Source organism: Hylobates moloch, unplaced genomic scaffold (assembly GCF_009828535.3).
Source record: "Hylobates moloch isolate HMO894 unplaced genomic scaffold, HMol_V3 SCAFFOLD_1, whole genome shotgun sequence".
NCBI lineage: Eukaryota > Metazoa > Chordata > Mammalia > Primates > Hylobatidae > Hylobates > Hylobates moloch.
In genome coordinates this window covers 26,548,937-26,572,555 of record NW_026652276.1, presented here as the reverse complement: position 1 = coordinate 26,572,555, position 23,619 = coordinate 26,548,937, and the positions used below count along the sequence as shown (strand labels likewise).

General features: G+C 38.6%; 1 protein-coding gene across 20 annotated transcripts in view; it reads right to left on the bottom strand.

Annotated features, from left to right (window-relative positions):
* FN1 (fibronectin 1) overlaps positions 1–23,619 on the bottom strand; it is a 73,368-nt gene that overhangs the window by 39,996 nt on the left and 9,753 nt on the right. For all 20 annotated transcript variants that reach the window (XM_032754590.2, XM_032754592.2, XM_032754597.2 and 17 more), the window contains exons 7-20: positions 22,472–22,663; positions 21,537–21,716; positions 20,742–20,918; positions 19,500–19,652; positions 18,093–18,221; positions 16,677–16,820; positions 12,291–12,412; positions 7,262–7,442; positions 6,891–7,067; positions 5,631–5,759; positions 5,441–5,530; positions 4,457–4,651; positions 3,575–3,847; positions 1,729–1,995 (exon numbers count right to left, since the gene is read on the bottom strand). In XM_032754590.2, coding sequence (XP_032610481.1) covers positions 1,729–1,995; positions 3,575–3,847; positions 4,457–4,651; positions 5,441–5,530; positions 5,631–5,759; positions 6,891–7,067; positions 7,262–7,442; positions 12,291–12,412; positions 16,677–16,820; positions 18,093–18,221; positions 19,500–19,652; positions 20,742–20,918; positions 21,537–21,716; positions 22,472–22,663 — 2,409 coding nt within the window. The remainder of the gene's footprint in view (positions 1–1,728; positions 1,996–3,574; positions 3,848–4,456; positions 4,652–5,440; positions 5,531–5,630; positions 5,760–6,890; positions 7,068–7,261; positions 7,443–12,290; positions 12,413–16,676; positions 16,821–18,092; positions 18,222–19,499; positions 19,653–20,741; positions 20,919–21,536; positions 21,717–22,471; positions 22,664–23,619) is intronic.

Here is a 23,619-nt window from a genome sequence, read left to right as displayed (position 1 = left end):
AGCTTCATTTAGCTGTTTTTGTTATTATTCCTTTCTCAATTATCTATTCACCAAATAGTTTTTGAAAGCATACAATGTTCCAGACACTATGTTAACCTTTATCTAATAAAATTAGTTTTGGCTATCAGTACTTCAATTAAAATCATTATATTTTATATGAACGTATTATGCAAAGCATAAAAATAATATATCCAATATATCAAAGTCTTCAGAAGTACTTGAAATATCTTGACTCACCACCTTCCCTTAATTATTGTTAGCATCATTAAAAATACTTTTTCTTTTATAAGCACTGTGTTCAACAAAAGAAACTACATAAAATATGTCTTATGTTAAGTAATGAACAAGACAACTATAGAATTCTACATTTTAGTAAAAGACAACATCTACTGAAAGGGCACATTCACCGAAATCTCCATTCTAATTCACTGAAGGACATTTATAAGAAATAAATATTTACAAGAAATATAAAGACATTAATTTCATGAGAGTAGATCTTAGACTGTCTTAGAACCGTGTAAAATTTTAGCCAAATTTTCAAGTAAGCTTATTTGCAAATTAAAAGTGAATTTTACTTGCTTACGATTAACTATTGTTTAGGAAAAAGCCTTCGCGGGTCAAACTTCACACAGTAAATTTAAATGGAAGTAAGTTTTTCTTAAATATGAATTCTTATAGGGAAAAGTTTATATTTTCTTTGGGAAATCAATTCCACAGTTATTTACAAACTAGGCTTGTATTGACTTTTTGAATGCTTTTTAACATCCATACTTTTAAATTAGTCGAAGAGTAACATTTGTTGAAAGCTCTTAGAAAATTGCAAACTAGTCCATGGTTATATGCTGAAAAAGTGCTTATGTTAGGTGCTTCTATAATTCAAAATGTCAAGGTGAGAATAACAATGTTCAGCTAGAAATAAGGAGTCTCATAATTCTCTGTAATGTAAATGGAAATGTATTTAATAGCAATCAGTTTGTGAATAGAGGTCGTTATTGTGATGTAGATGTGTGGGAGATTTAAGACCACTTCCTTTAAAATGTTGAGCAAAAGGATAGACATGACCAAAAATTATTGTTAGTATTTTTCTCCTCTGAGGAATTTCAAGAGTAATTTAAGAAAAGAGGGATTCTGTCTGCAAAAGTACTTTAATCTTCTGCAGCCAACACTCATAAAGAAATCATTTCCTTGGCTTCATGTTCAATTAGGTGGTTCCCATTCAATCCACAGATATTTTTATTCTGCATTTATAGTTACTATTCAGTGCCCAAAGTAATAGAATGTAGACATAGGTGCTAATTTCTTCTTGCCTTAACTAGTGTTTGGTAAATTCATTTAATGTAATAGAATTTAATTTTTCTAACAACAGAGTGCTTTAAACCCATGTTACTCAAAGTGCTGGCCCTAGAGGAAAGAGCGAGCTTGGCACTGTGTGCAAATTAACACACTGCCTCCTTCATCAAGAAAATCTGGCTTCAGAAAAATTCTCAGCTGTACTAAGCAGTGTGCTTTGTGATTTACATTCTGGCACAACCCTATTTCTTGTTGCAGACTAGCAGCAAACAATTAACGGGCCAGCAGCCAGTCTGTGGAGCACATTTTTAGTATCACTGATTTAAATTATGTATTAATTTTTTAATGTTTTTTTTTTGGTTTTGTTTTGTTTTTTTAAAGCATGAAGAATAGAGAATGTAAGTATAGTTAAGAAAAGGCATTTAATTTTCGGCTTACATGTGGTAAAGACTCCAGTGGCTTTGGGGCTCTCTTGGTTGCCCTTTATGGCCACGAGGGATACTGTGTACTCAGATCCAGGCTGCAGATTCCTCAATGGGTACTTGGAGACAGAGGGACCCACATTGTACTGCCTGGGCTGGCCTCTTCGGGTCAGGCCTATGGTCAGTCGGTATCCTGTTATCTGGGCCCGAGGTGGAGTCCATCTCACCAGGACCGTAGTATCAGTTTCATTGACAAACTGGAGGTTAGTGGGAGCATCCAGTTCTAGGAGAAAAGATGAAACATGCCAAGAAATATTTAGATCAGTAATGATCATAACTCAAGTCCTGAAGCTTGATTGAATGTCTAAGTTTTCTCTCCTCAAGGCTGCAACTATGTGAAAGTCAAAACCCTGGAAAAACTGAGCCAGTAAGAGATTGAGTGCTACACAAAACTTTGCCAAAACTCTGCCAGTCATGAGAAATTGTGGAACCATTTTGCTTGACTGTGATCCTTTGGGAAGTCTAATTTTCCAGCACAACTTTCCCATCAGTCTCAGAAATTATAGTTACATTAAAGCAATGGTATTTTTAAAAAGGCAAAACAAACACTTCTGAACTTCACAGTTAGCTCTGAGCCAAACAGATTAAGGAAAAAGGGATATGCCTCCTAAAATGACAGCAAGAAGAAGCTCTCTATGGATCAAAAGCAATATTCTGTGAATAGCCCTTTGCTAGAGAAATAGAAGTTATTTTCACATGGTTCAGATTAGACAGTGATTACAGTAATGATAACATATCCTCAGATTCGTGGTAGGATACTGGTGAGTTTGCACCATAGAATCACATAAGTTGTGGAGTTTATTCTCGAGAATAATAACCAGCAGTTTTCCCACCAAAATTTAAATTACCTTTCAAATAGAGGACATCTTTAAGAGGCAGTCCAGTATAATAATTGAGAGCACGGGCTTCGGACATAGGTTTTAGAGCCAGCTCTATCCCTTCCTATCTCTGTGACCCTACAAGTTGCAGAAGTTTTTTAAAGCCTCAGTTTCTTTAAGTATTCAATACGGATACTAGTAAGACCTTCCGGCTGGGCATGATGGCTCACGCCTGTAATCCCAGCACTTTGGGAGGCCAAGGTGGGTGGATCACTTGAGGTCAGGAGTTTCAGACCAGCCTGGCCAACACAGCGAAACCCATTTCTACTAAAAGCACAAAAATTAGCAGGGCATGGTGGCGCACGCCTGTAGTCCCAGCTACTCGGGAGGCTGAGGCAGGAGTATTGCTTGAACTCAGGTGGTGGAGGTTGCAGTGAGCTGAGATGGTGCCACTGCACTCCAGCCCTGGCGACAGAGCAAGACTCTGTCTCAAAAAAATAAATAAATAAAATAATAATAGTAAGACCTTCCTTCCTAAGGTCAAAACAAAGAGTAAATATGAGAATAATGCTTGTAAAAACTGAGCAGATAAGCTGGTGGCTAGTAATACTAGACACTTGACAATTGCTATTCTTAAATGAATTCTACTGTGTTATGATCCTGCATTTTAACTTTGATCTAGATATATTTAGTTACATGAAAAATGCACTCAAATTAGATTCTCTTCAGTTCTTCCCTCTTAGTACCCTTCAGCTGGTACATGTATTTTAGAAATGGGTTACCACTTAGCATCTATGGAGCTTGTCTGAGTTTTGTTTTCAAGTTTAATGGGCTTTGTGTTCACTATGCATTCCTTTGCTGGCTGGGTATTTCCCTCTCTCTAAGCCATACACCTCTGAGTGAATGGTTCTCACTGCACTTTCTCACAGGCTGGAAGTGATGGTGGAGAATTTGGAGGGGAGGTAAAGATAGGAGAAGACATACTGGTTGTCTGTTGAGCAGTCAGAGGCTTGCTCTCCCTTCCGTGGTTCACTGCAAAGACTTTGAAGTAATAGGTGACCCCAGGGGACAGCCCGGTGACTTCTGCAAAGGTGTTCCTGCTGATGGGCAGCCTCTGCCCGTGCTCGCCAGGCAGGTTGACGGGGATCACATCCACGCGGTAGCCGGTCACTGCACTCTGAGGCGGTGTCCACATGATGGTGACCTTCACGTCTGTCACTTCCACAAACTGCAAGTCCCTGGGAGAGGGCACTGTATCTGACAGACAAGAGTCAACTGGTCATTCACATTTTCTCCTGAAGATTATTTTTAAGAAGCCAGTTTCTTGGATATGTTAGGCAGTTCATTGAGCCTTTCATTCGAGAGTTTTGCTAAGTTTTGTCTCTTAATCAGATCACATTTTCATGGTCCAGTCATAGTGCTTAAATTATGACATTAGAACCTTTTATCTAAAATAGGTAATAAGTGAGTTACAAGCATATGAAGTGTCATATGGTGGTGGGGGAAGGGGGTTATAAGAAAAGATACTAAAAAAAAAAAAGCCTTTGAAATAACTGCAGAAAATAATGTAATGGTTTTTGTTTTACTGAATCATTTTATAATACTTAAGAATCAAAGATGAAATGACCCTTAAGCTTCTGGGGGAAAATTTGTAGACAGACGTTATGGTGTCGGTTTTTAATCCGAAAGGCCAGTAGCCAGCTTTGATAAGTTACTTATGACATTTCAGCTAAATATCAGAAGTTTAGGGAAAAACTAATATATAAGATTACTTGAATGTAGGAACTGTTGACAGAGACAAAACAATCCTCCTTCAGGAACAATTCTGATAAGATAACATAGGAAGTGTCTTCTTAAAAAAGTTACCTGAACGTGGGGTGCCAGTGGTTTCTTGTTGAATGACAACAGGTGTACTTTCTTGATTTTCTTCCACGGCATAGATAGTGATGTTATACTGAACACCAGGTTGCAAGTCACTGAGGGTGACGGAGTTTGCAGTTTCAGGAAGGTTGAGTTCTGTGCTGCTACCTTCTACTGATGGTGAATAGACTATTCTGTACCCTGTGGATTCATGAGCAAAAGTAAGATGCACTGTTTTCTTTGAGACAGAGGCTTAGAAACACCATAAATCCTCCCTTTTCTAATATCCCTTAGCATCTTACTTGATTATTGAAGAGCCAGTGATTCTTTTTGACTCTTTTAATATTGCCACTTCTTATAATAATGACTATTCAGCACGAAGATAAATTAAGAACAGTCATGCAAACCTTTTTAATAATAAATGTCATCCTTGAAGACCTGAGATCCTTAATAAATGTCAACTAGAGATGCCATTAGGTGAAAATATTCATGTTAAGCTGATTTTTCCTCTTTGAGCTCCAGACGAGGGAAGCAATTAATGAACCAGCCTGAGCAGAGTTGTCTAGCACTGTGTGTGTCTTTTTGGAACCTCAGTGATGAGGCAGTTGAATCACCTAATGAGCTAAGAAGGCAGTTCAGCTTTCTCCTTAAGGATAAATCTTAGAGCAAGGTTTTCAGGAAAATTACACCTCTTCAACCCCGGGAACAGTTGCTTTAATAAGCCAATGAGCTGGCTTTACAGGTTGTGTGTATGGTGTGGTGTGTGTGTGTATAAGGGAGTTGGTAAAATGGTTTCAAGGGGAAATGTGCCATAGAAAATAACCCCCCCCCGCGCCACACACACACACACACACACACACACACACACACACACCTCCCATAAATTATATTGGAGATTTAAAGTGATATGCAGGTCCGCAGTCAGAATCTGCGCCCTCCCTACTGACATTAAGATTAACATAGCAGCCAAAGAGGGGAGGCTTAGCTGACCTGTGATGGGAGCCTGGGGTCTGCTCCAGCGAACAACAATTGAGGTGTCATCAACTTGGTCCACAGTCGGGTCAGGAGGGGCATCGGGCGCTAAGAAAGAAAGAAAGAAAGTGGGTCAAACAGGAAGTGCTACTACAGGCCCATGTTTTACAGAAAAAGATTCTTTTAACACTACGTAGCACACATGTACCTGTTGTTTGTGAAGTAGACAGGATCAAACTCTGCTCCCCATCCTCAGATATCTGATAGACGTTTACAATGTATTTTCGGCCAGGAAGCAGGTCAGGGATGTTCACGGAAGTGGCTGTGCTTGGAAGATCTTTGAAATGAAAAGAAAAGGTAACTAATCAGAGCAAACTAGTCCCTCAAATGACTCTACAGCTTATAAGAAGGATATTTTAAGAACTATATATTCATAGGGAAAAATGACTAGAAGGTAATGTGCTAATAGCTAATCAGTGATTATTATTATTTTTACACACAGTCTTGCTGTGTTGCCCAGGCTGGAGTGCAGTGGCAGAATCTCGGCTCACTGCATCCTCCACCTTTTGGGTTCAAGCAATTCTTCTGCCTCGGCCTCCCGAGTAGCTGGGATTACAGGTGCACACCACCACACCCGGCTATTTTTTTTGCATTTTTATTAGAGATGGAGTTTCACCATGTTGGCCAGGCTGATCTCAAGCTCCTGGCCTCAAGTGATCCACCAGCCTCGGCTTCCCAAAGTGCTGAGATTATAGGAGTGAGCCACTGCGCCCCACCTAATCTGTGATTATTAATGTACTATGGGAAAACCCCACTCCTTGTCTTTCTCCTTTCTCCTCCTCCTCTTTCTTCCTTTCATTTTTCCAACTTTTTCTCTAAAGATGTATAATTTTTGTAATCGGATGCCAAATTTTTAAAAATAGCTCCCTGCAGTAAGAGTCAGGGTAGTGATTATTGGCGGAAGATGATGGGGTGAGGGCAGAGAGATATTCTTTTTCTTTATCTGGGTGCTAGTCTTGTGGTGTATTCACTTTATAAGAATTCAAATTCACTGAACTCAGTGCCTATGATTGGCACACACTTCAGTGCGCCAATAAAGTTTTTTAAAGGCCCCTTACCATAACAATTGGAAAAGTATGAGTGGCGATACTGTACTAACATTGTCAGCTGCAGCCCTGGTAATTGCTTCCACCAAGAGCACAGCTTTTGCTGTAGGAACTTGTGCACAGGTAGGCACATGACGCAGCTGGCATCAGGGACCAGGAACATGTGAGGGTGGCTTGGGAAAAACCCGGCCACTTCCTAGAGTCAGTCCTTCCCTTCCTCATGCCAGAGGGTGGTTTGTTCAGTCTGAGCTGTCAACCAGTTCCAAACCACAGATACCACCCGCCTAGAGGCCACCCACCCGCACAGGGAGAGTTTTCCAGCAGCTGCCCTGAACCTGTCTTGAGCGACATATTGAGCTTACCCAGGTACTGTGGCTCATCTCCCTCCTCACTCAGCTCATATTCCACCCGGAATCCCGACACGGTGTCGGAAGCTGAGACCCAGGAGACCACAAAGCTGCTGGCTGTGATTTCGGTCACAGATTCAGAAGTGGCCACAAAGGGAGAAAAGGGAGTTGTCTCTCCTGTCACGGTGTTGCCTAGAGAGTCACAGAAAGGGGGAAGTCAGCCTTCAGTCATCTAGAAAATTTACCGTCCTCATTGCCAACATCATTTTAAAACATGTTGGTGCCCCTCATGGAAGAATATGAATTGAAAAGGAAAGCACTGCCTCAGGAGAGCCTAGCTCTAGGAACCTCGGGCGTAGGAGACATGAGGGTGGTTGTGTACGTACTGGTCACAGGTGTGCTGGTGCTGGTGGTGGTGAAGTCAAAGCGAGTCACTTCTCGGTGGCCGTACTGCTGGATGCTGATGAGCTGGCCCTCGTATACCACACCAGGCTTCAGGCCTTTGATGGTGTAGGAGTTTAAGTGGCCTGGTATGGTAGCTTCCTTCCAACGGCCTACAGGATTTTTCTGAAAATTTAAATTAACACACACACACACGTGTTTACAAGGATGAATATTTGAAGATGATGTTCAGTAATCTTCAAAGAAGAATGACTTAGGCAGCTCCATTCTAGAGGAAAATCATGGAAAACTGGATTCCCAATGGTTATATCGTTAGATATAGTTAGATACGATGCTAACTATTGTTAACATCAACAAACTGCTACAGTTTACTTACTGATACCCATGCTCTGTGCTGTTTACCTACATTCTTGCATTTAGTCTCCATATCCTTCTGATGATAAGGCAATGGCATTGTTGCTCCCGTTTTACAGACGGAGAAACAGGGTGATATGTGATATGCCTGGGGTGACATAGTTGCAGACACTGGTCACCTTCACTTTTTTTTTTTTTTTTTTTTGAGACAGAGTTTCGCTCTTGTTGTCCAGGCTAGAGTGCAATGGCTCAATGTCAGCTCACTGCAACCTCCACCTCCCAGGTTTAAGCGTTTCTCCTGCCTCAGCCTCCTGAGTAGCTGCAATTAGAGGCGTGTGCCACCACGCCCGGCTAATTTTATATTTTTAGTAGAGATGGTGTTTCTCCATGTTGGTCAGGCTGGTCTCGAACTCCCGACCTCAGGTGATCCACCCGCCTCAGACTCCCAAAGTGCTGGGATTACAGGCGTGAGCCACCACGCCCGCCCGCACCTTCACTTTTACCAAGTTAATTGTGTTATATCAGTAACATAATATGATTAACCTAAGCTTTGCCTCTCCCATTTATTTTTTATTCCTACAACAAACAGATATATTCCTCTCTGAAGTACAGAAATGCCAATGCCATATATTTTATCTTTTAATTCAGTGGGATACCATTCAAGTTTCTTGTCCTGAAAAAACAAAGGCAGAATGTTGCTTTGTGACTCAGTTCCTGGGGCCATCACATACCAGGTTCAACGAGTCTGGTTTTGTGACTCATTCTTGGATATGAGCTACCCCATCAGAAGTGGTTACCCAATTTTGGACAAGACTGCAGAAAAAATGCAATTTTGGTTTATTTAATCTTTTGCTTCCAGTTTATATTTCACATCCTGTTCAGCTTCATTAATATGCCATGGGTCACAAAACTCAGTGCAATAAAATGTGTACAAAAGAAACGCCCTTAATTCAGAAAAGATGAGACACTTTCAAGTGTAAATATTCTAAACTAAGTCAAAATATATTTTTTATGCCCAGTGATTTTTAAAAATTACCCAGTCAACCAGTTCCTCAATAATTCAAATACTCAAGTGTCCATTTATATTTTTGGAATAAGCAAGAGTGATCGTAGTACTCTTCTTCAACAGTGAAATTTTAACTCAAATACACTGTGGAAAAATTTTGAAACCAGTCATTGCAATTAGCTCAAATTTAGTAATAAATCATTTTTCAACATGAGCTTGTTTGGTTAGTCATTAGAAGAAAATAACAGAAAATAAAGTCTCAGGTGGCATACATTTAAAAAAACCCTAATTTTTGTAATTGTTAAAAATCTCAAAAAATTCATCACTGCTGCTCTTTGAAGACTTTCCAATTCAATGTGTATATATATATATATATATATATATTTTTTTTTTTTTTTTTGTTTGAGGTGGAGTTTCGCTCTTGTTGCCCAGGCTGGAGTGCAGTGGCATGATCTTGGCTCACTGCAACCTCTGCCTTCTGGTTTCAAGCGATTCTCCTGCCTCAGCTTCCCGAGTAGCTGGGATTACAGGCATGCGCCACCACGCCCAGCTAATTTTTTGTATTTTTAATAGAGATGGGGTTTCACCATGTTAGCCAGGATGGTCTCCATCTCTTGACCTCGTGATCCACCCACCTTGGCCTCCCTAAATGCTGGGATTACAGGCGTGAGCCACTGCACCCAGCCCAAAGTACATTTTATACCTACTTTTAAGTCTTCCATTGCAATGGTCTCACATAATACTTCAGATATCCTTAAAGTAAATAAAATTAATGATGTAATAAGAAGATGAGAGACTAGAAGGTGTTGGATGCACTGATGCTGTTGACTTAGATCACTGCATATCAAGTTCTGCAAATGGCCAGATTATGGACATAGGGTGAAAGAAGAAAAAGAATGACTTTTCTTTTTTTTCATTCACCATTTGTTAAGCAATGTGCCAGGTGCTGAACCATTCTAGACTCTAGGGAGACTACACTGAGCCAGTGAGAAAGACACGATTCCCCTCTCTAAGAGAATCTGTTTCCATTTTCTATTCTTCCGGTCTTGCCTCCATGTAGACAACATGCTTACACCTCTGTTTTTTTCATTTGTCAACAATAAGTCATATTTACAGACTCTTTAATATGAGACTTGATGATTTACTTATATATTTATTTATGTTGACACAGGGTCTTGCTCTGTCTCCCAGGCTGGAGTGCAGTAGTGCCATCTTGGCTCACTGCAACTTCCACCTCTCAAGCTCAAGTAATCCTCCCGCCTCAGCCTCCCAAGTAGCTGGGACTACAGGTGCATGCCACCATGCCCGGCTAATTTTTATATTTTTTTGTAGAGCCAGGGTATGGGCATGTTGCTCAGGCTAGTCTCGAGCTCCTGGGCTCAAGTAATCCACTGGCTTCAGCCTCCTAAAGTGCTGGGATTATAGGTGTGAGCCACTATGCCCAGACAAAGTTGAGGATTTAGCTCAATACCACCATTTCCTTCCAGAATCTTGGACATTCCCAGTGTCTGACATTTATATCATTACATTTGTTCTTCTTGTGTTTATATTTGTAATTTAAAGTATTGTATTAAGTATCTTTTTTTTTTTTTTTACTTCATCAGCTTTTGGTACCGTCTCTCTTGATTCTCTACTTTGAAAGATAAAGCTATTACCTCCTCTCTTCTTCACCTTCCATATCCACCATTTTTCATGTAAATGTTTACTTTTTATCTTGTCTTGAAGTTGCAACCACGTTTCCGTGACACATATATAGACCGATCGCATCATGCATTAGAAATATATTCTTTTCAATGAGTCTAACATCATGACTGCTGGGTGGATCAAAGTTTCCAGAATCAAATTTCAATGGAATTTTTCCTCTCTTTGTTTTTATACCTTAATATTGCTGCATTTAATTTGCTTCGTATAGGAATTATTGCCTTATAATACATTTGGGGGTTTTTTGAAACAGAATCTTGCTCTGTCACCCAGGCTAGGGTGCAATGGCGCGATCTCGGCTCAACTCCCTGCAACCTTTGCCTCAGGGGTTCAAGCGATTCTCCTACCTCAGCTCCTGAGGAGCTGGGACTACAGGCGTGCACCCCAACGCCTGGCTAATTTTTGTATTTTTAGTAGAGACGGGGTTTCGCCATGTTGGCCAAGCTGGTCTCGAACTCCCGACCTCAGGTAATCTGCCCGCCTTGGCCTCCCAAAGTGCTGGGATTACAGGTGTGAGCCATTGCACCCGGCCACATTTGGTTTTATTTTATTATATATTCCTCTACCTGATTGTCATGTTGTTATTTTAACTGCATTATTTGCCCTTGTGATTAATTATCCCGAAGCCTACTTTTTCTATGAAGTCTCTCTTTATTCTTGGAGACCTCAATCCCTGATCCCTCAATCCCATCCCCATCTTTCTGTTCCATCTGTATTGGTTGTCCTCTAAGCCAGCTATGCAGTTGTTGCATTGCAAAGATTTCCACCACTATCAGGGGTCTGATTTGGAAGCACTGTTTGCTGGACCCCACAACTTCTGTCTTATTTCACTCTTGTTTTTCTGGAGTGTATCTACAAATACCCTTAAAGAAAAGGATATATGGAAAATAAACTGCCCAAAGTCTGTCTGAAAATATTATTTTACCCTCATATTTGATTGATAACCTAGCTGAGTATAGAAGACTTTAAAACTTTCTTTTTATGCTTGGAACTCTGACACATCAAAGATGTGTCTACACGTGGTTCCTTCCGCTAATTTTTCTGGGCACCTAGGAGGCCCTCTTAAATCTGAAAAATTCTGTCCCTCCGCTTTAGAAATTTAGAAAAAGAATAATTTTAACAGCTTAAATTTTTCCTAAAGAGTTTAAATTTAACTGCCTGGGTTGGTCAAATTTTGTTTGTTTTTAATTGTAGAATTCAATAGCTGTGATTTAAAATGGACATTTTTTTCTCCTGTGTTTAAAACAGTGTTTTTCAAATTATGAGCCATGAACTTTGGAGTTAAACAGGGCAGGCTTGAGAGAGTAAGAGAAACTAAAGCTAAATAGACCAATATCCTCCTTATTTGATTTCTTCAATTTCTAGTCACTTCTCATTAGGAAATCACAGGGCTATTGTTTAAATAAACCAACTGTCATCCTTCATCTAAACTGCCCTCCCATCATCTCTTTTCCTTCTACCTAAATAAATTCAGCGGGTCAAAAGTAAAGTTTTAAAAACGATCACTTAAAAAGTGAATCAAAAAAGAAATATATTAATTTGGCTATTTTTTTCAAATTATGAAAATGATGGCAGTAATTTTCCTTTGATGAGGGTGCAAGACATATAAAAACCTTAGATTCTCTTCCCACATTGGGCAAGAACAATCTTAAGCATTATCACTTCTAATTCCTTGCAAAAAAGATTTCTCTAACATAAAGAGCTAAATTCTTCCAAATACCAGCACCCCCCGCCACAAAAAAAAACAAAACCCAGAACCAAAACCAAAATCCCTTCAGTCTACGAGTCAATTTAATTGACCACATATTGTTTGTTCACTAAACAAATATAGTAAATGCTATAGGAATAGTTAATCAGACTTGTTGGCTCAAAAGCTGGGAAAAAAAAGAAACCATTGGGATTTGATAAGGTCAGGAGACTCAGTATCCAAGGTTTCTGGGTGGGATACTCACAGGTCTCCACCTGAGAATGTACTTGGAAATGTGAGATGGCTGTGGTGCATTCCACTGGATGGGGTGGGAATTGGGCTGACTCGGAGTCTCAGTGATAAATACTTCGACAGGACCACTTGAGCCTGAAAATGAAAATGTAACACTTAATTATCTTGGATATTCACTCACTTCAACTTAAAACTGTGTACATGGACAGTCATCATTATAAACAGCTTTGCTTGTCGTTAAATGTGAGTATAATAAAATGATCTGGGATTAGTTAATCTTTTAAATATTTATGTTGAAAATCAATGCAGCAAATCCATTTTTAGCTGATAATTATTGTTCTTCACATGAGAAATGCAAATCGTTTATCGCAAATAAAATACATATTTTTTAAAATGTCTCTTGGCTTGCTTTTATTTTCTCTATTATCAAAGTAAGAATTGTGAGAAAATTGTGAAATGATCCTACAAAAATAATGTAATACAGAACACAAACTTCATTTACTTATTGTATTGAGCCTCTTTTAAAACAAATTCTAATTTTGGAAGGTTTTCATCAAGAATGAATCTACTACCTAAGAAGGAAACATTCCAAAGGACATATGAGATGATGTAAAACAAACACATTTCTAAATGGGGATAGAATCTTAGACAAATAGGCAAAGGTAATAATTAAAGACCTAGTATTATTTCTCATCAGTCTAAGCAATCTATCTGTTTGGAAAAAACATCGAGTTTTATTTTTATTCAAGAAGTGTACTCCCAAATCACACCATTGATCCATCAAATTATTAAGTGATTAAATTTATTTTTTTTCCAAAATCAGTTGTCAACAGAAATGACTTTATGAAGTGTATGCTAAATTCAGTATTTCTACATCTTGATGTATATCACTGTTATCAACAAAATTTAAAGTATGGTTTTGGTTCTTTTGTTTAAAAAAAAGGAAAATAAGGGAAGTAGCATCAATTTCTAAATAGTGTTAACTCCATTTAAGATAATAATGAAATAGCTAGAAAATTTACTCTTGCAGAACAGAAAACTGTCTTTTCTTAAAACACTATCTTTATGATGTCAGTCAATGTTTAAATTACTAGAAATAAAAATCGTGTCTTGTAACCTTTTCAAGAATTTCTAACTGACACTGTCACACAGCAAAATTTTGCATGTGTAATAAAGCACTTCACCAGATTATTAACGGATTTAAGTTTTCTGAAAGCTTTTAGGAAAAAAATACATTGATTTTCAAACTTTATTACCTAAGCTGTTAAATTCTCTTTGAAAACAAAGCTTTCTGTAGCAGAAAAAATATATAACTTGGATATCCATATAGATTCAGAAATTCTAGAACAATATGCTCACTTCCACACCAGTAACAATTCAAAGTTGGTTGAAGATTAACAAATACTTTGAATCTTAATTCCATTTAATGCACATATTTCGAAGCCACATGAATACCAAAATTCATGCAGAAAATTATCAGTTTTTCATTTTAAAGTTGTATGTATTTCACAGAACACATAGGATGTTTGTTTTAATCAGTTGGTGTAAGTCAATTCCATGCCCCTCTTTGAATTACCCCTTCTGTTTATGAAGATCCTTACAAATGTAAACACATTTTTAAAGACAACTATTCAAGAAAAATTTTGGAGATGTGACTATTTAACATACTTCCATGTAATTCAGGAAAGCTAGGAATATCATGTCCTTAATAATTTATGGTAGTTGGCATAGGGTTATTTAAATATTGATCCTTTAAAGAAATCCTACAATTTCCTCCATAAAGAGACACCTGATATACATTTTATTTAGTCTTGTCAATCATGATTTTGAGAGGGGACAAGCTTATGATGGTTAAATGTCTGTTAAGTTTTGAAAAGACAACATAAATGACCTTTACTGTTCACCTCTAAGCCTAATCATATTTCTACGTCCACAAGGACACAAGGAGGAGGATAAAAACGGGCAGAGAAAGGAAAGAAAAAGGGTACTGCAATGGTTTTTACCCCAGCCAAAGTGGAGCACAACTACAGAGGTCCCTTTTGCTTTGATAAGATTTCGAGCACTGGTCTGAAATTCTACGTTTTAAAATCTAGACTTGTGGCGTAGCCTACCTTTAAAGGAAATGGACTGAACAGCAATGGAATTTAGCATGTTTTTGTTCAGGAAGTAAAGAGACTTTGTGTCAGTTATTTCTTAGATCAATTAAATTCCTATATTCTAGCTTATACTACGTATAATTACTCTAGCTTATACTATGTATCCTTTGAAGACAGAAAAGTTAAAAATTATGACATTTTTTACATTATTTAGATTTAAACTTTTGACAGTCTTTTTGCTACTGGTAGTTGGTATAACTTTTTAAAATAACTTAATTGGCATATACTAGCTATTGCCATTGTGAAATCTTTACTCCCTCTCTTATTCAATATGAATAAACTAACAATAAAATAGTTGAGATGATACCAAAAAAAGGAAATAGTACAATGTCTACACTTTTAAGATTAGTTAAAAATAAAGTCTAAATGAGTCATTTCCAATAGTAGTGTCCTTGGAGAAGTTAAACATTTATGATTTTTTGACTCAGTCCTTTTTTTCTCTATTTATTTTGCTGAGATCTGTGCTTTTCTAGTTGCTTATCGACAAACCAAATGCCTCTTATCTTTTGCTAGTTTGAACAACTCTACCAAGTTCTCTGTAGGAGGAACAAACAGGGCAGGACTCAGAGACAATCTGTTGTTCCCTTATTCTCACCACACTCTTAAAGCCCTACGTGCTAGGCCACTGAGCAAACCAGACATACAGGTAAGCACAAATGAGCGTATCTGAGATCAAATTCCAATCTCTTCCCTCCAAAATCACCTCTAGGCTCAGTGGGGTCTTGCTGTTCTCCTTTTTAAAGAGTAGGAGTAAGGTCAACATGTAAAACTCCAATACCCAAGGATTGCTTCCTTTCCAGATTTTATCTCTAACATGTCCACCTAAATGCTTCCAGCAAGCAGCTATGTGGACAGTCTTATGTTAAGAGAGACAAAGATCTCTCTCAATCATTCAGGAGGAAATCATTTTCAGCAAATTGTGACACCAATAAATCATAAATCATAAATATAGAAACCACAGAGCATTTTTTTAGAAGTTTCTACCATTTAAGGATCACATGCATCATGTAAACAAACAAACCAATCATATACTTACAGTACTTCCACAATCAGATTTAAATATATATTAAGTTACAAAAAATTAAGTGATTCCTACACCCAAATCCTCGAAGAAATACAATTTAGGAGGTTGGTCAATCTGTGCTATAAGCCTCCAAAAGCAAAGTCACCTTCCCCAGCACTGACAGTGTCTGAGGGTTGGGAAAAGCAGAATCTTCCAAGTTCCTAGAAAAGGTGCATCTGGCTGTTTAGTATTTAGGATGGAACTTTAAAGGTAATCAGCTACAGTCTTCCCATATTACAGATGAGGAAATGGAGGAATGAGGCTTGGCTAACACTACCTTTGGCCAAGTTGTTCCCATAGCTTGTTCTCTGTCACAGTGAATCTTTTATCACAGAGTTAATTTAATCTTAATTTCTGTCACATGCAGATTCTGACACCCTGAAACTCTTTTGTTTCTGAATGTAGGCCATATTTTAAGTCAAACGTTAGTGCAGACTTTGGAGACTGCACCTCAGCAGTTGCTCAAATAACTGATGCCTTTTAATTAGCCTTTCATGTTTTATTAACGTGTTTTATTACAATCACTCAGTGAATATTTAAATGCAATTTTTCCCCCAAATGAACTAATTACACCTACAGCTAGGCATGATGTCTTTGTGACTGGGAAAAACCCAGCAATAAACATTTGAGAGTGTTTGAACTGTGTGGGCAGAGAGTTGACCAAGTTACTCAACCCCTTGGCCCAACATACTGTGTTTCTGGTGGCAAGTGATCAAACAAATGAAAAGTTTGATACAAAGGTAGCTTAGATGACATGTTGAATGAACACGTACCCTATGCTGCATTTCATGCCATCTCTCTATGCAGCTTCTCTGTTAAGAATCATAATATAAAGCCCCAAACCTTTACTCCCAGCATAACTTACTTGGTGGTTTTTATTTCCATGTATGGATATAAGATGAAATTAGCCAGAGTGTCTTAACCTAACGGAATATTTTACAGTGTTAAGAAGTAAAATTATAAACAGGCACATTTTCATAGCCTTCTCTACCTTTTACTTGACAGAGGAAGAGAGAAAAATTATTTTAATCAAAAATTCAATTGATTATTAGATAGTAATAAGAGAAAAGGGTGGGAAAGAGGGGAGACCCCCAACTTAGCCATGAGAGCATTAATAATCACTGCCCTGTTGTTATAACCCAATTGGCAGTTCTCAACTTGCAGTAATAGAGCTACTTACTTGGATAGGTCTGTAAAGGTTGGCAATGCCACTCCCCAATGCCACGGCCATAGCAGTAGCACTGGTATCTGACACCATGCACATACTTCTCCCATGAATCTCCAATTTGATAAAACGTCCCAGTCTCTGAATCCTGGCATTGGTCTAAAATACACGCAAGGAAAAGATAAACAGTCTTGAAGACTTACAACTATGAATTTAATTTCAGGGCGCTAGAGCATACATTTAGTTTAAATAGAAATTTGCAATTGTCCTTACAAATATATGCCATTAAAAAAAATTTTGTTCACATTCTTTACCTTACAGGACAATTTGTAGAAAAAAAAAAAAACCAAAGTAGCTATTAGGAGGAATATTTCGTTTTCTAAAGGGTAGTATTTCTAAATAAAAATGTAAAGATTTAGATTTCAGTGTATATTGATAATCTACATATTAATTTTAAATATTAGATATTATTTTTACACATAGTAATGTAACTGGCTTAACATTTGAATAGCAAGAAAAAAATCTGCAATAATTTCGTTTTCCTTCTTCAAAATTTAAAGAAACTAATTTGACATTTAAATGAATGAACTAGACTTTATGAGTATACCTGCTGAGCAGCTTCTAAGAAAACCTCTCAGGCTTCTCAGTTCTGGCAATCTCACATCAAACAAACGGATGTTATCAGTTTGTTTTCTCAGTGAGCAACCTGTCTCTTTTGGTAAAGAAATAGTAATGGATCACCTTAAACTTTGTAGTGCTGGTAACACAGCTCTTTTAAGGCTCAACCTTCACTATTTGCTTAGTTCTATTTTGAAGGGCAGCCAAAAAAACCTAGAGTATTTTGGTGGGCGATATCTACTGGTACAACCCTTTGCTCATGCTGTTACACAGCTGATAAGGAAGAGAGTTTGAGATCAGCCTGACCAACATGGAGAAACCCCATCTCTACTAAAAATACAAAATTAGCTGGGCCTCGTGGCGCATGCCTGTAATCCCAGCTACTAGGGAGGCTGAGGCAGGAGAATTGCTCGAACCCAGGAAGCAGAAGTTGCAGTGAGCCGAGATTGCCCCATTGCACTCTGGCCTGGGCAACAAGAGCGAAACTCTCTCTCTCAAAAAAAAAAAAAAAACAAAAAACGAAACAATACTTTTAATAGCATGGATTATCTTTATGATTCTAAACCAAAGAATAAATTCCATTCAAATAAAATAAGCCTAAATTTGTCACCAAATTCAGCAAAAACCAGATGACTAGCAATATCAAGATATTTTGGTCCAGTATTAGAAAGAAGACTTTGCAAAGCTCTTTGCAAGCAACTGATCAAAGTCTGGAGCCAACTTCAGTCACGTGATTTCACATAGCTTTTCTTTTGTGAAACTTGCTAACCATTCCCCCTGTGCAAACTCATTTAGAGAAATGGGGCTACTCACCGACAGGATCACACTTCCATCTGCCCCGACCCTGACCGAAGCACGTACAGTTCAGCATGTGCCCCTCTTCATGACGCTTGTGGAATGTGTCATTCACATTGTAAGTGATGTCATCAACAATGCACTGATCTGTTTAGGAAACAGGTGGGTGAGTGAGAAACTTTTTAAAGTTCCATTGATGAAAGAAAAAAGCATACAGCTCAAAGCATACAGCTACTTCTACCTAATTATCAACACCTTCTACTAAAATAACTTTTCTACAAGCATAGAGTAACATTTTTTTCAAAGCTTGGTCAGTAATACAATTTTTGCCAAAAAAATTTTTTTCTCCCCAAAATGTGTAACTTTTGCAGAGGTTACAGTATGCTCAAGTAAAGAATGTGGTAAAATACACTTTCCTGTGAAAAGCCAGTATTTCAACAAATACACGTCTTACTTTCTGAAAATTTCTTGCTTAGTTGATAATTTCCTTTAAATATCTGCTTGTTAGGATAAATAAGAAGAAGATTAAACATATTTATCTAACACCCAGCATGATGTGGTGGTCTGGTCTCTGGAATAGGGGGAAGGGGAAGAGATATTTAGACTTGGGAAATAAAATGTCAATGGTATTCATAACACTAAAATAAATTAGGCCAACTCTGTTGCTCACTCTTTGAGAGATCCTGAGAAAATTACTTTTTCCCTTTTGGGTCTCAGCTCCTTGATCTACAGAGTGAGGTCTGTATGTGTTATTAAGGTCTCTTTCAGTTCTGCAACACCATATGTAATTATTACTTCTGGATGGTGTTACCCACTGGACACCACAAAAGGAGAACAAATTCAGGCCAATATCTACGCACTAACCACATAGATTACTAACAGCTCAGAGTTCTCCCTAAATATCACTTTCCATATCAAAGAAATGGAAAACTAAAACACTTTAGATAAGTCAATACCTCCTCATATTATATAACTGGGTACAAAGGAGAAAAACTAATCTGAACAAGCAAAGTTAGTCCCCTATGTATTTGTTTCCTGAAATTTGGATCTGAAAGGATCTGATTTCAGAATAGCAAGGTCTTCATTTCTTTACAGAAATTATCCTATCTTTTCTAGACATGAATCCAGTGGCATAGCCTAGAGCTGAATGAATCAAATGTTTCATTCTTACTTTTGAAGCCATCTTTTTGGCTCAGCCTAAGTACTTACTTCCTAGGAGTGTTTCAGAACATTATTAGCATTGCTATGCCACTTGTCTTAGCAGCTGCCTGAAAGGCTTATCTTACCAAGCACAATAGACTAATGAATGAAGTGGCATTGCATATTTCTTCCCCGGCTTTTGGCATAGTGCAAGTTTTCATTAAAAAAGTGTCCCTTTCTGTACGTTTTGCCATCTCAAATGTTTTCATTAACCAGCCAGCGTACCTCGAAGCTGTGAGTAGGCAATGCATGTCCATTCCCCACGACCATTCCCAACACACGTGCACCTCATCATGTGACCCATGTCATGCTGCTTATCCCACTGATCTCCAATGCGGTACATGACCCCTTCATTGGTTGTGCAGATTTCCTCATGGGCTGTTTGGAAATGGATGAGAAATACACTTGATAAATGATCACCAGGTCTAAACAGGTATGTGTGCAATACGATCAGTTCAGTTTGGTCATCCTAAGAATTCTCACTTGAGAAGAAGCTTTGTGTGCGTCAAAGAAATCTAAGTGCTGTCAGGTGAAGGGGTAGAATTTTTGAGCCCTGGAGGCAGAAAACGTAGTCCAAACGTGAAGTATGTCATAGAAAATAGAGGAAGGGTTAGGGGATGTTAAACTAAGATAATACCTACACATCCACACAAAGGGTTCATGCTGTTCTAGAAGCCTGGATTTAACTACTGCTTCATAACTTTTCCCAGTTCCAGTTTACTCTGGATCAAATAAAAAGTATGTGTTTGGATACAGAATTACAAGCAAAAGTGGGTTTCTTCTTCGAAACTCAGCATTTTCTTTTGTTGAAGGAAATAAAAGTATAAGCAGTTTCTTTGTCTCATAGTCACACTTGATAGTGCCTACTGCACAGGCTCTGGTTTTTACAACTGGAAAATTAAAGGGAATCCATGGGGTTCTGGAAATCTGAAAACAAGTAAAGGGTATTGGTTTCCATTTGTTCGCCATCTATACAAACTGGAGACCTTTAAAAAAAGAGTGAGATTCCCTACCTGTTAGAAAACATTGAGTTTTAGTCACTTTGGCACTTATTAATAAGTGACAGAGCTTATGCCCATCAAACCACAACCACGTGACAATATTGTAGCTCTGTGACTAAAGCCGTCATATATATATTAAATGTTGTAAGCTACTCAGTTGTGTGCTCTTTACAAAGACAAACCTGTGCAAATTCATATTTCCAGACTTACAAATAAGTAATTATATTTTTGACATTAAATCATGTCAATGAGGTTTAAAAATTATATAAATAATTATCTAATTATTCTTCCCAATCCTTATGTATATGATGTAACATCACACACACACACACACACTTCACATGAAGTTTTCTGTTGTCTTAAAATTGTCTTAATGAATGAAATAAGAGCAAACTGGACACTAGTCTTTAGTCTCTACTCCCTAAATAGTTGTCAAACAAGACAACCCACAAGGGCTTCATCTTACCAGCCATGGGGCAGAACCCAAACTTCTGGTCGGCATCATAGTTCTGTGTGGTCCCACACCACTTCATGTTGTCTCTTCTGCCCTCAGAAGTGCAATCAGTGTAATTGTGGTTGTTGTATAGGAAGGGGAAGTGACACAAGGCACCATTGGAATTTCCTCCTCGAGTCTGAACCAAAACTGCCAGGAACAATACACAACAAGGAAGGAAAAGATTACCACTGAGCTTTCCAATGTACATAGAATTACTGGACTGAGAGAGCCAGGTTTCTGCAGCTAATTCACAGACAGTCTATCTCAGAATAAAAAATGTCTGATAATATAGTTCTAAGCTTCTTAGCATATTTACCTTCACCTTCAAAACAGGTTTAAATCCCATTTTCACTGTCATTTCCCCAGCACCCCCCGCAAAAGATTAAATGATAGCTTTGAATAAAACATTGTTTTAACTGGAAAATAAGCTAAGGCACTAAAACATTCATCCTGTGTATTCCTCAGCCCTGTGGGATCATCTACTGATTCCAAAATACAAGTATCTTTAATCACATCATAATCCCAATGTGTTAAATCAAATGAACTGGAAGGCTATTTATTCCCTTGGTGTCATTTCCCAACAGTACTGGGGAAGATGGAAGAATCTGCAGCTGTTACATGAGCTCCATTATCTCTTGAGTTCAAACTGAACAAAAGTGATGCTTCTTGGGCAGGTTCAAAATAAATGGCTAGAATGCTGGCAAATAAAAATAGGGCAGGAAGTGAGTTTTTCTCACTTCTGTGGCTCCCCCTTGGGACACTCACCAGTGTGGTCTGTGCAGAAAGAATATTTCTGGTCCTGCTCATAATTCGAAGTTGTGCTGCACCAAAGATGTCCGTCCTGTCGCCCTTCTGTGGTGCAGGAGTAGAATGTCCTGCCATTGTAGGTGAATGGTAAGACACATGGCTCTCCATTTGAGTTGCCACCGTAAGTCTGGGTTACAGCTACAATCATAATCAAAAGAGTGTCAGTAAACAGAGATGCTTTATCTTCCACCAGCAGCTGCTTATTTATGGCTTCAATGAGATACTGAGCTTGTGCCCTCAAAGGAAGAAGCTATGAGTATAGATGATCATCTCATTAATTTCAGTCAAAATGCATTACTCAGGAATCCACGTCTACTGTGGATAGAACAACACCTGAGTTCTTCTGCTGATGTCCTTCATGACCACTTCTGCTGCCATGCCTCAGTTTCTCTATTTGTAAAGCTGTATTTATACAGGTCAATTAAGGATGCTGCTTAAGGATGTTGGGATAATATTTATGACTATATTTATGCCATAAAATATATGAGACTATTCTGGGGGAGGATTGTGTACCAATTGTTATTGCCATAGTTACTACCATGTTTGTAGTCCAGAATACATATATTAGGTGATTGGAAGATGTTTACATCACAAAGCTGCTGAAATTTGAGATTTAGAATATAAAACATTGATGATTATTCAGAAAGTAGCTCTCTTGTAACAACACTTTAGACAAATAAATACAATTTTTATCCATGATATCCATGACCAGAAAGAAAATACATAAATTAAAAAGATTGGAAGAAAATATTTCAAATGCCAACCCTGATTGTTATCACAGGGTGGTAAGATTACAGGCTTCTCGTTTTATTGTTTCACATTGAAAATGTATTGTCCTTCAAAAACTAAATAATAAAGTCATTAGTCCTATTCTTCAAAAAGATAATGCATACCTGTCTCTTGGCAGCTGACTCCGTTGCCCAGGCACGTGCAAAGCATTTGCTTATTTCCTTGTGTCTTCAGCCACTGCATCCCCACAGAGTAGACCACACCACTGTCTGTGACACAGTGGCCATAGGGAGGAGGCTGGGGGTGAGGCTGCGGTTGGTAAACAGCTGCATGAACATCGGTGAAGGGGCCAGATCCTAATGGCATGAGAAGGGAATGTCACAAAACTGGGCGAGAGAAGACAATTCACTACTTTCTGCAGTCAGGATCTTCAGGATCTCACAGAGATCACTCTGAAATCCATGTCATTACTGGCCTGGGACTGGAAAAAAATGTCCCTTATTCAGCAGTAGCTCTTGCATTTAGCCTAGGAAATAATCCACAAGTGTCTACCAAGTGGTCTCCATCCTCCAGCTCAGCTGGAGCTACTGGGATTATATTCCTTTTTGTTTTTTGTTTTTTTTTTTGAGATGGGGTCTCACTCTGTTGCCCAGGCTGGAGTGCAGTGGCATGGTCTTGGCTCACTGCAACCTCTGCCTCCTGGGTTCAAGCTATTCTCCTGCCTCAGCCTCCCAAGTAACTGGAATTACAGGCATGCACCACCATGCCCAGCTGATTTTTTTTGTATTTTTTAGTAGAGACGGGGTTTTGCCATGTTGGCCAGGCTGTCTCGAACTCCTGACCTCAGGTGATCCACCCGCTTTGGCCTCCCAAAGTGCTGGGATTACAGGCTTAAGCCACCTCACCTGGGCGGGATTATATTTCTAAATCACAGACATCATCCTGCCACTCCATACAGCAGATACCTTCAACACATCCTCGCTCTTCTGTGTAACCGAACTTATTAGAGGGTGACTTAGGCAGCTGTCGTGGATTCTCTGGAGGTCACCTCCACCTTCCACATTTTATTTCTCCTCAGGATTATTTGTGATTCTATTGTGTTTTTTCTAAAACCAATTGATCCTCTTAAGACAGCTTTCCTTTCAGAATAACACAACAGGATGTGTTGATTTTTTTTTTTTTTTTTTTTTTTTTTTTGAGATGGAGTCTTGCTCTGTTGCCCAGGCTGGAGTGCAGTGGCGCAATCTCGGCTCACTGCAAGCTCTGCCTCCCGGGTTCACGCCATTCTCCTGCCTCAGCCTCCCGAGTAGCT